Here is a 12946-nt window from a genome sequence, read left to right as displayed (position 1 = left end):
TCATCAACTTGAGGCAATATTTTGCGAATGGTGTTAGCGTTTAGTTTGTACAATGTCGTGTTATTACTCGATTATTTGTATATTAAATTCGATATAAACACAAAATAAATATAAACACAATACTCAAATATATGCAATTATATTGCATTTCAGATCGATACTATGGTCTACAGAACAGAAATATCTAATAGCGCAGTCATGAGGAAGCTTCATTTCAAAATTCCACAAGTATGCCTACGCAATGTACATGATATTGAACGCAACTAATATTGTCTTCTCACGCAATCGTTTGTCAGTTTACGCAAACTATAATCAAGCATTAGCATTGTGTTTCAAGCCAACATCATTGCTAAAGATCGCCAATTTGGGCATTCAGCGGATATGTAAATGCAGACTGTGTTTGTCATAACTCGTTCTTGACGATGCAAGTCGGTTCTTTACAAGGAAGCTCAACAATTTATGTTTGCATGATTATTGCCAAGTAAAAAACAGTTTAATCATAATGAATTTTTTGAATACATATGTGGAAGAGCAGTTTAATTATATGATATTAGTAAAGACATTGATGAAAGTTGGCACATAGAGTAGAGTGGACAACTTTTGAACTGCAAAATTGTTTTGTGCAATCAGAAGCTTACTATAAAGCTATTGCCCTAGGGGTTCATTTGTGATCATCTCCGGGTGTATAATAACGGATTTAACAGCTCATATGTATTTTTTATTAATTATCATACATGCACCAATGAAAAAGAATGTTTAATTGAAATGTGCCAATGAATCGACCCGTATTGTATGTGAAATTGTTATATTTACATTGCCGCGTTTGAGTCTTTTACTTTTTTTGTATTTATAGCTTGTATCCTGATGCGCATTATTTCTGCTTAAGCAACGGGTATTTCTAACCGAATAAAAACATGCTTATACATTGAACATTTAGTAACACAAAACTCTCTTTGTAATGTACTCCTAAATACATTAATAATGCATTCGAATACTTCGAGTCTCTTTTAGTAGATGTACCAGGAACATTTCTAAAACTTTTAAATAAACGAACATTGGCACTATAATATGACAATTTGCTGTTTTAACTAATGACTATCATACCAAAAATTAAAATCATATGCATGTGTCTCTCTTATTTATGTAAAAACGGTTCTTGTTAACTACACAAAGTATGAGAAAGATAGATGACAAGAAAATGATTCACATAAGTGCATATAAAAACTATTATATTCATACAAATTACTTGTTGTAGAGTTATATATTTGTTTCAGGAACCACTGAACATTACTGTTCGTAGCCAAATATTGGAGGAATTTTCTGACGTTACAGATGCATGTACATCGATTGACAATTTAGATATTGCAATAAGCTTCTTGAAAACGATTGGGGGTGAACCGATAGTGTCTCTGACAAGATTTATGACAGATACCATTAAAATGCAAAACCCGATACACGGACAGAAGGTATCAATCAAATGATAAAATATATATAAATGATGATAAATGATAATATATATATATATATATATATATATATATATATATATATATATATATATATGCATTCCTGAGTCATTTACAACGCATTCCTAGATAATCAGCTTTGCATCAATGTGTTCTTTATATGATCTGCTACCAGACCCGCGCAAACGGGTTTGATTCACCGACCAAGACGACCTCATCTTAAAAATAGTTTTATATATAAAAATATAAAAGACTTAACATATTTATTAATTTGAAAACATTAATAGTCAAGTTTTTGTTTAATGTTGACAATCAAGGTTATTGCACAACTATGACATTGATCTTAAAGCAAGCACCATATTTCGAGAACGCAAAATAATCTTTAATGTTTCTACTTCCGGAATCACATAATGCAAATAAAAACAAAAACCTTACTGTCACCTTACGATCTAGTGTATACATAACCATTAAGGACTGCGTACAGAGTGCAAGTGTTTGCTGTTCCCTTTCTTTAAGTTAACAACATAGTGGATGCAGGCACCAAATCGTCTTGATATGATTATATATAATTTCAATGTATTGTGAAACCCAAAACAATAAAAATACATGTAGGCCAAATGCAATATCTATATGCCTAAGACTTCAAGTCTCCACCTTGACCTTGACCTCTTGATAAGATCACTTGCGTCAATTTATTTCGAAATTATATCAGACAAAGCTCATCAGGGCATATACAATATACACAATAACGTCAAATTGTCAGAGTAACAAAGTCAAATAATTACGTTAATTTTAATGTAATAATTTGACGTTTGACGTCATAATTTAAGAAACGTTATTAGACGTTATTACTCTGACAATTTGACGTTATGGTGTATATTGTATATGCCCTGATGAGCTGTGCGAAACCGGTCGGCATATTTTAATAAGTGTTTCTTACACCCCTTTGCGATATTCGTTTACTTTTTTTCTCTCTCCGTCTAGAGGGACAAAACAACCAACAAGAGAGAGCGAGAGAGGGAGAGAGAGGGAGAGAGCGAGCGAGGCGAGAGGAGGGAGAGAGAGGAGGCGCGCGGAGCGCGGAGAGCGAGCAAGAGCGAGAGCGCGAGCGCGAGCAGCGCGGCGCGGAGGCGCGCGGGAGGCGCAGGGCGGGCGCGCGGCGCGGCGCGCGCGAGCGCGCGCGCGCGAGCGCGCGCGCGCGCGCGCGCGCGCGCGCGCGCTGCGCAGGGCGCGCGCGCGCGCGCGTCGCGCCGGCGCGCGCGCGCGCGCCGCGCGCGCGCGCGCGCGCGCGCGCGGGAGCGGCGGAGAGAGAGAGATAGAGAGAGAGAGAGAGAGAGTAGAGGTATGATGGAGAGAATGATATATATATATATATATATATATAGATATATATATATAGATATATATATATAGTATATATATATATATATATATATATATATATATATATATATATTGATTTAATTAATTTATATTTATTTATTTGATTATTTATATATAATAGTCTCATTTTGTTTTTTTATTTATGTGCGTGTGTGCTGCGTGCTTTTTTGTGTCTTCCTCTCTTTCATTGATAAAAATGTCAATACCTTAAATATGTTTTATGAATAACACATTTATTAATTTAGGTACATCAGTTTTGTCAGTTGAAACATGCAAAGGCATTGTGGTTGCTGCTCTCATTCCAACGAACGCAACTACTGATTGATTGTCTACAAGGTGTAAAGACAATAGAAGTATGTGCAACTTAACATATTTATACAACAAAAACAATTATTTACGGATTGATTATTTCCTGATATTTTCGCTTATTCTTGACAGACAACAACGCTGTAAATGTATAAGGACAGAAATCCTTATTTGTCTGAAATATTCTTATTTAAAGAGTGAGAAGGTTTTAAAATTGCTGTAAAGAAAATAGTGGTAATCATTTAAGTGACGCACAGCAAAAAAACTGTCAGTTAACACCAAGTGAACATTTGCATTGTCGATGATATAATGGCACGTGGCCGTGTTATTAATTATATTTACATAAGAACCGTCATATTGCTGATGGTTTTAATTCACATTTTGCACACAAATGCACAAAATATTCCCACAAAAAAGGGATAACTTAAAACTGCTACTGAAGATATATGCACGCGCTGCAAACGAAAAAGAAAATGAATGCATTGATTATTGGTTATTAGCTGCACTTAAACTGCTCAAACGATTATTGAACAAAGTTATATTATCAACATTCCCAAAATAAAAGGCGTCGATGTCTGATTTTCATCAATACATTGAAACAATTTACAATATATCGTAAATTAGAATTATTAAAAATGTTGGCCCGTAAAAAGTGGATATGTTTCCACTTATAGTTATAGCATGTGTTTTACTTATTTACAGAATGCGTTTAATACACTGAGACCTCAACATTTCAAAAAAATACCAGCCGATTCAAAGGCTGCCTTCACGAAATACCTTGAATCATTTAGCTGTGAACGTCTTTTCCATATCATGGAGATTCTTCACGAATTCTTGCTACTGAAGGTCGCAGTTAAGGAAAACGCGGATAGCGAAGATTATGTGGAAACCGACAACTTTGGGTAGGTCGCATTGTCCGTCCATCCAAACAACTGCAATATGGTATTGTAGTAGAATTTAGAAAGCAGAACTACACTCATTTGTATTACGTACGTTAGATTTTTGTTGACTTTTATCCAGTGCACTGATCATATGATCGTTAGAAGTTATTTGACTCTCCTGCATTCACATAAATAATGACTCCTGTTTAAGATACACTTATAATGTTGTTTTAGCTACATACGTCAATTTCATGTATCGTTTTGCTTGTGACAGGCTTTTCGACGGCCTGGTGGCTTATAACAATGATTTAGAGACGACCGATTTTGATTCGGATCTATTAGAAGGCGCGCCATCTTATATTCTGTACAAGCACAGTGCGGCGGCATGGGAAGAAATTTATAATACTTTTAAAAAGAAGAAAGATGGAATTAGACTCTAAACTATTTATCACCTACTCGAATATGTCGAGACATACGTTTGTGTATTTGTGTAGTCATTTTGATTATACATTTTTATATAATATAAGGTTATGTGAACATGTCAGACATTATAAGTATGTATCATAAAATTGCTTTCCAAAATAGTGACAGTGCATAAAATAGATAAGTAAAACATGGTATTGATTTTTAGCATTTACATCAGGTTGCAATTATATGTATGAATTATTTGTCAACAAGACAATTATGAGCAGAATGTTTTATATCTAGTAATGTTATCCATTTTTATACCAATTTATAAGGTTGATTAGAAGGCTTGGTGTACATTGCAGAATATGAAATCGTATTCCGATCATGAATACACATAAAGGTATCATATATTCATTTTATTGAGTTAGTACACAGTGACTGTAAATTACTAATATACATGCTATCGACGTGTAAATGTTAATAACACCGTCTTATCAGAAACTGAGTAACGTGTATGATATATTGGACAACCGATGAACGTGAAGTCGTCACAGTTTTAAATACTTTTGTTAAAAGAAAATGGGTGTATTGTGATTTATAGTTTTACTCATATGTGAGAAAAATAAAAAGACAATCACTTTGCACGCATAATTTCTTTTTTCCCAGTGTTCAGAAATACATGTTTATTTGGGTTACACACTTTGGCAGGTTTGAATGTTGAGTGTTTATAAAGAGATTGTATAAAACGAATATTCTTTCATCTTTAGATGAGCATTTTTAATTGAGTGTTAACGTTATGTTTATGTTTTTACTTTTAAAGAACACATTCTTTATTTGTAAAGTTTGTAAATGTGGATATGTTTTTATTTCGTGTTGCGAACACTCAACCCGTGTTTCATTTTGCATAGTGTGATATATATTTATTTAAGAAGACACGAGATTTGTATAAAAGCTCATTTGTTGTAAAGAGCTCATTTGTGCCACAATTAAAAATGTTTTTGTGATTTAATAGGGAAGCTTTTTTGGTTGTGTATTATAACAACGAAAGAGACATACCGTTTCTATAAATTGAAAAGTTAAAAGGAGCTTTGTGTGTTTTTGCATTAAAAATGTGTTAACAGTGTTCTGATAATCAATCAATTATATGCGTGCACATGTGGATACTTTTAATGCAGTATTTATTTGTATATATGTCGAATTCGTCTGTGACCTCGTTCTATTTAAATGTGTACACTCAAACGAGTGCATTTAAGTTGCAATGTGTAATAGGATTGTGATTTTACTATTTTGTATTGACGAAAAATATATATAAATTGTAACAGTATAAATGTAATATTTTACGTGTGAATATATATAGAAATAATGTACAATATCTTTGTTTTATAATATCTAGGTGAATGCTGTTTGTTTCTGTTAATAGTTTGCGTTCATGCAATGTTGAAATATCCCATTGGTAATGAATGTAAGTTCGTTGAATACTCTTACATGCCATCTTTGTTAGTAGTGAATTTTAGTATTGTTTGGTAAGAAAAAAAAAATTCACAAATCCGAAATTGTCATTTCAAGATCGTGAGTTTTACAACATTTCTTTTCAATTGAATTTAATATTGATGTGTTTGGATGTTAAAAAAAATGAACCCGTTACTTACTTTTTTTATTTTTAATAATATTGAAATACATTGTAAGTCAGCATATTATTTAAAGATCGCCTATTTTCAACAGAGTGAACATTCGTGTCCATCGGTAATTTATGTATTTCTTACACGATTACCTATAATTTCTTTATTCAACATTTTCATTGAACCAGCACGAGTAAGTCTTTCCGGTTTTGGAAAACATTTGTATCTTTGAGATGATAGTGTGTTAAATTAATGTAGTCGTTTGGGTAGATATTCTTGTCTATTTTGATTATTTTATTTTCTTAAATAATTTTCAACATATAGACTGAATATATGTTTTAACAGCGTGTACTTACTTCGCCTGTACATGTATTTGTTACCACGTGTTATAAACACACTTCATATTGTCCGATGTTTTGACCTGCATGTCCATATAGGGTACGGCATTTGATTCTTGTAGTCCGGAGGAAATTTTATGAACGAGTTACTTGTAAAAGCTGAATGCGTAATATGGGTAATTATGGTATGGTCACTTTCATATTTATAGAAGAGCATGACTTTTGTGTATATATTGTTAAACTAAAGCAGACATGCAAATCCTACATATGTGTTTCAATTAAGAGAGGTGTACATATGCAAAATCTTGCAAGGGTTAATACTAATGTAATCTTAGTTTTATGTTTAAATGATTACCTCCTTATCTGCAACTGTGGTGCATTTGAAATTTGTTATATTTACAACGTGTTGAGACACATTGCATAATGCAATTTTGTTGCTGTTTGGGCCAGTGAGTTGTTCAGTTTTCGACATACATATTATGCAAGCTACTTCTACATCCATATTTTCTTGGGAACATCATGATCCATTTTTGCGACTTTGGAAGTTTTATTTAAGAGAATGTCTCTAAAAGCAAATAATTGTTTTCTATTTTTGTATTATATAGACACTTGACATTTTATGTTTTTATTATTCTTGATAAAGTCATTCTGTATTCTATTTTTGTATGATACTGTTAATGGATATTATGATTTAATATCAAGTATTTACTTAATTATGTATAATTATGTAATTAATTATGTATGCAAACGTATACACATGCATTTTTCTATGCTTTATCACATGATTTTAAATTAGAAAGATAAAAAAACATTGATAGTGAACTTTCGTTTCGTTTATTTTGTTCTGAAACAACCTGTCGTTGTAGTTAACCTTATATCATTCTATATATTACATAAACATTACTTGGACTCTGAATGAATTTTTATGTGAATATGCATGATTTTCTGTTGTTGTTGTGTTTTTTTCTTTTCATAAGTAAATCAGTTTGTTAATAATTCGTAATGGTCTTGTTATTATATTTTGCAAAAATATTTAAAACGAATTGTCAATATGTGTGCATACAATTTTTTTTGATTCGCAAAACCGTAATAGTGCAAACGCATGTCTGAATGCAAGTGATGATGTTATGAAAACGATTTGTGTGTGTTGCTGTTTCTCTCATATTTACAATTTAGTGAAACAAAATAATGAATACGTCTGCTTACATAGTTATGTTTGTGTGAATAATTATTATTGAAATGTATTTTTCTATAACAAATATCCAAAATGCAGCGTTTGAAGACTTTGTATAAGTATATTGTATTGCTATTAAATTGTGTGTTTATCTTATAGTATTTACTACGTATCTTGTCTTGATGTACTTAAGTTGTACGTAAGTTGGAAACGCTGTTTACCGGTTTTGCAATATATATATATATATATATATATATATATATATATATATATATATATATATATATATATATATATATATATATATACATATATTATTGGCGTGTATCCTATTTGATTACATTATATGATTGAATTTACTCACTATAATAAGTCACTTATATGTATAACAATAATACTTTTTTTGAAGAGCTGTTGACATTATATGGGTTTGATTCAATTTGTTAAGTGATATGCCAGGGACAAATACGTGATTACGCAAAATTGGTGTACATTAATATGACATTGTTAAATCAAATATATCTTTATATAAAATATCTTTTCTTCATTGTCCTGGTTTTGTTATGAAGTTATGATATGCCGATTGCCACATATGCTTTGTTTCTTACGTATAAAAATTAAGTTTTATGTTTTTGTTTTTTTCTGTCCAAATGAGCGTTTTTTATATTAAGCATATTTGAGTATGTTTGATTCGTTTGATGTTGCATGAAAATTCCGTAAGTATGTGAGTGTGTTTTCAGTTAAGTGAGTAACTCGCTTCAGGTGTCTTTTGCATGACATCAGGCTCTTCAATGACATGCGCAACTGCTGTATCCCAATACATGTAATTATGCTGAGCGTATTTGTCTTTTCATCCTGTTTAGAACTACATTGCTAACATAAATACAATCAATATAGTATCAACACTTATGTTGAATTTCGCTTAGAATTCATAACGTGCTGGCAGATGATCAGCATACGGTTCACTTAAAGATGGGCACCTTACGCCAAATTAAATGCAACCTTGTACAAAACTCAAGAAACATCCGCGTTTTGGTTTTAACAGTTAAGGTTAAAATGCTATTGTTGCTAACTTTAATTTATTCAACACATAGCGGTGCATGTAATATCCATTTTAAAACATACATTGTATTGATTTGTAGTGTGATAGCATTCATTAAAATATGTTTTATCATTCAAAGCATGCGTATCTACGTTCATTATAATTATTATTTATTGTAACTCTAAACGGATTGTTGTTATATTGATTGTTTTCTCTGCAACTTGTTTGTGTTGATTTCATTTTTATTATTCAAAATACTTTTCATTCGAAAAGTGTAAAATAGTTGTTTGTTTCCACTTATGCAACTGACTTTTGTTGTTCGAGGCGACCCTTAAGTTTTTATCTGGTGTACCGTGTTTTAATATTTGTTTTCGCTCATTTTTGCTACATTCGATCATGTTAACGAAAGAAAGAACTGATGCAAAGATAGTTAGTCGATATATGTCATTGAACATTCTTATTAGAGTGAAAAGTAGCTCTGGTACCCTATAAGTCGTGTTAAGAGCAAACGGTTAATGAAACATAATTTGCCAACCTACGTACCCTATTTTTACTAGTGGAAACAAACAATGTTTTGGCCTAATTATATTACTAATCGCACAATAATTAAACTTATCAAAACGTATGATATTGTTTTTTGTATTTACTTATTAAAATGATTGCTTACTGTGACTGTGATTAGTATACCTATGCAAAAGTACAAATATACTTATGTTTGTGTTCAGATCAATATTTGTATATAATGATGGGAATACAAGTATACTTATGTTTGTATTCAGATCAATGTTTACAGATTATATTCAGAATACAGTATTTTTTTTTATCTTATTGTATTATTATACTCCATTAACTCGATAAAGACAATTAACAAAAGTATCGTTTTAAAAAAAATCCAATAAATACGCAAAAGAAGCAAAACCGTAAATATTTTCCACATTACAATTTATTTTTCAATCAATGAGCGTGTTAAAATTAAAATCTTTTCCGTATTATGGTTGTTGTTTGGAGATATCAAAAAACAATTTGATAAATTGACAATTAGCTTTTAATTATAACGTTATGTTTTACATTGATAATATTTTACACGCAATTGTAATCAGGGTGCAGGATCGCGTGCCTTTTTGGGGTTCAACCTTTTAACTTTATTGGATGTATTGGGCAGTAAGTGATGCTTTATTTCAAATAACTTTTTTAAACAAGTTGTCTTAAGACTTTCAACAAGTGCATACAATACAGATTTGTATGCTGCTTGTGGCAATGTGAAAGACATCAGAATTATATTATTTAATAAGCGTGTGTTCTTGTTCAAAATTCCATTTAAACTGCATTCATTGTACGCGATAAAGTTTCACGCAACGTGACATTTTGTCACCGATTTCAGACGTTTTCAAGGATTTATTCTTATACCTTAAAATATCGGCACAAACTGCAAGAAAATCTGTCTTATATGCATTAAAGATTTTTGCAATAACTTGAGATAGTTGCAAAAAGAAAGTTCTTAACGATGTTATTACACTCTGTCCATCCCGTGTAAAGCCCTGAAAACTCCGTTGATTCTGCACCTTGGTAATGCAATATAATGTTGTTATGTATTAAGTATAATTAAGAATAAATAAATAGATACATTCTACATCAAAAAAGAAATTATATATTAGTCATGGACTTAGTGTAAAAGATTTCATACAAAATGTACAATAATAATAATAATAATAATAATTATTATAATAATAATAATAATAATAATAATAATAATAATAATAATAATATTATTATTATTATTATTATTATAACTTATGATAACTTGTAAATCACAAACTTCAAAGAGAGGCTAATCATGTGACAATCAAGATGGCTACTTCCATGCAAGACATGTATTTCATGTATTTTTCGTCGTTTTCTACCCTTTATAACTTGTATTAATTGTTTAAATGCCGCTCAATTCCCAGCCATATCGGCAAGAGAGTGATTAGCATTAACATTGCATTAATTTTCGCTCTATATCTCGACATAACTACCTGCGAAATGTCTGAGCGGGAGCTGTAATTTTATGAAAGTAAAGCTTTACTTTAGCCCGTCTTTGCCTATCTAATAAAACTTCTTCATAAAAACGTGCGTTGGTTGTTTTTTCACGGCATGTGTGTAGCTCCGGGTAGTTTCGGCCCTATTAATGAGTGTCGAATATGGAATACTTACGTATAAGAATAATAAACCCGACGGTGTATTCCTGACACATAAGAAGTTCCTGACACATGAGAAGTTGTACCGTCAGCAAACTTAACATTTCACATCAATTTACTGCAACAACAAAACCTACACGTCTGCTGTTGTAATTGCAATCAAGTACCGCACTTGTCGCACATAACATATTACTGATCAGAAACAAAATACAAAACTATACTGCAAAGCCAAGCATTCATTTTAACTTACAAAACAATACATTTGACTTCCGAGTTCAGTAAAGAACATAACTTATTTATTTTTAATTAACCGATGTTACTACAGAAGATTTTGCCGATGATTGCCCTTTACAAGTAGATTGTGCTCTTTTCGCCTATCAGAGGATTTTGATCATTTTTTTAATTTTTATTTAACAGCATAGAAATACGAAATTCAACTATAATTCTTAAAGATGAAGGTTAGATTGAGTTCCCAAAAGCTTAATAATTTCACACAGGTTGTCAAAACACTGATTCCGTTAGGTTTGGTCCAATGATTTAAAAATAAAGTTAAATGGTTCTTTTGTGTCATGAAACTTTAATAAATACAAGGCCTAGACAACTACAACATTTTCGAACGTATTTCCATTTTTAACAGTTATCTCCCTTTTCCCGTAATTACGTCTAGACGAAAATATGCGCAATTCAGTTTAACGGTTTCATCAGTACGAGTAAAACCACATAAAATGCACGTTCAAGCTAGTAGTTATACTAAACTGCAATCAACACAAGTTTAAATATCCATTTTATTATTTGTGATTCCGGGGTGAAGATTATGGATTTAATGGTCACATTTTCCATTATTATTGATTAACAGGACAATATATCATTCCGAGTTTTGTTTCTGAGATAAGCTCATTAAAACGAAGAAAATATGTCGAAAATATTCAAACAGTAAAGTTGTTGAGCTGCACGCACTTTTGGAAGCTAGCTAGGTACGAATCGCTATTAAAAGCGATATTTGATGTACGTTTGGAAATAAATTAAACTGTGTCGCATTTTAAGGTCAATCTTGTTCTGTTAATTGTAAACTATTGACATACAGTACCGAGTACTAATTGTATAAAATCTCATACGAAAATGGCATGCCGATTGTATTTATTGTATGTAATCATGTATGCATTGCATTAAAAAATTCTTCATTGTATCACATACTATCGAGGAGAAGTTTTGTGACGTGTTAATGGTATGAAATAAGACGAAAATGATTAAAATATTTGTTTTTAGAAAATATGTATTGCATTCACCAAACATAAACTTGACCGCTCTCTACGACAACCATTTTACCCCAAAATATTAATGCGTGATATAACTTTGAATGGTGTTGAAATTGTGTTTATTCCTTCAATGAAGTAGTTAAAGTAAAACTTTCCTTATAATTTGCTGCATTAGATATTCGTTTGTTAGCGTGTCGACGGATCATAATGTTTTTCTCATTTCCATTAAATGTAATACAAAAAATATATTACATTTTTTAACAGTCTAAATTAAGGAGAATATCAAGTAAAAAGGTAAAGTAAAATGCTATAACTTCACTGGAATTCGATTGCGGAATCTTGGGATCAAAAATTTACGCTCTACCCCTTCGCTACGACAGAGGATTAAAATATATCGCGAAACAGAATGTATGTAAACCAGTAAATAAAATGAAAAAGAGAAACATCTAGGTCAGAAAAAGGGCTGCCAGAAGACCAGACCCGGGTCAGTACGGGTGGTTGATGGACGAAATAGAGAAAGACTACGCAAATGGCTTATTTAATTTCCTGCTCATGGACTATAAGATCAAGAGATCTAGACACGCATTGAGCACACACTCAAGCCAAGAAGTCAAACTACAGGATGCCTCTGACAGCTAAAATTAAGTTGGTAATAACACTGCGATACCTAGCATTAGGAGACAGCTATAACTCACTGATCTATGGCTTCCAAGTCGCCCATTTTAAGATCATCCTTCATGTCTGAGATGCGCAACGTGTTAAACTTGCCGAGAAACTACTTCCCTGTCAGTCAAATCATCGCCAACCAGTTCGGCGACCAATGGCAGTTGCACAACTGTGTGGGTGCCTTGGGCGGGAAGCATTATCGATATACAGTGTTCTAGGCGTTGTGGTTC

General features: G+C 32.0%; 1 protein-coding gene across 7 annotated transcripts in view; it reads left to right on the top strand.

Annotated features, from left to right (window-relative positions):
- The window catches only part of LOC127834427 (E3 ubiquitin-protein ligase rnf213-alpha-like), a 157757-nt gene extending 148317 nt beyond the window's left edge, over positions 1 to 9440 (top strand). For all 7 annotated transcript variants that reach the window (XM_052360263.1, XM_052360260.1, XM_052360259.1 and 4 more), the window contains 5 exons: positions 154 to 228; positions 1275 to 1466; positions 3095 to 3202; positions 3858 to 4057; positions 4311 to 9440. In XM_052360263.1, coding sequence (XP_052216223.1) covers positions 154 to 228; positions 1275 to 1466; positions 3095 to 3202; positions 3858 to 4057; positions 4311 to 4476 — 741 coding nt within the window. In that variant the 3' untranslated portion in view covers positions 4477 to 9440. The remainder of the gene's footprint in view (positions 1 to 153; positions 229 to 1274; positions 1467 to 3094; positions 3203 to 3857; positions 4058 to 4310) is intronic.
- The last annotated feature ends 3506 nt before the right edge of the window (positions 9441 to 12946 follow it).

Source organism: Dreissena polymorpha, chromosome 6 (genome assembly GCF_020536995.1).
Source record: "Dreissena polymorpha isolate Duluth1 chromosome 6, UMN_Dpol_1.0, whole genome shotgun sequence".
In the NCBI taxonomy this organism is placed as follows: Eukaryota; Metazoa; Mollusca; class Bivalvia; order Myida; family Dreissenidae; genus Dreissena; species Dreissena polymorpha.
Note: the sequence above shows the minus strand (reverse complement) of the source record. Positions and strands in the feature narration are given on the sequence as shown.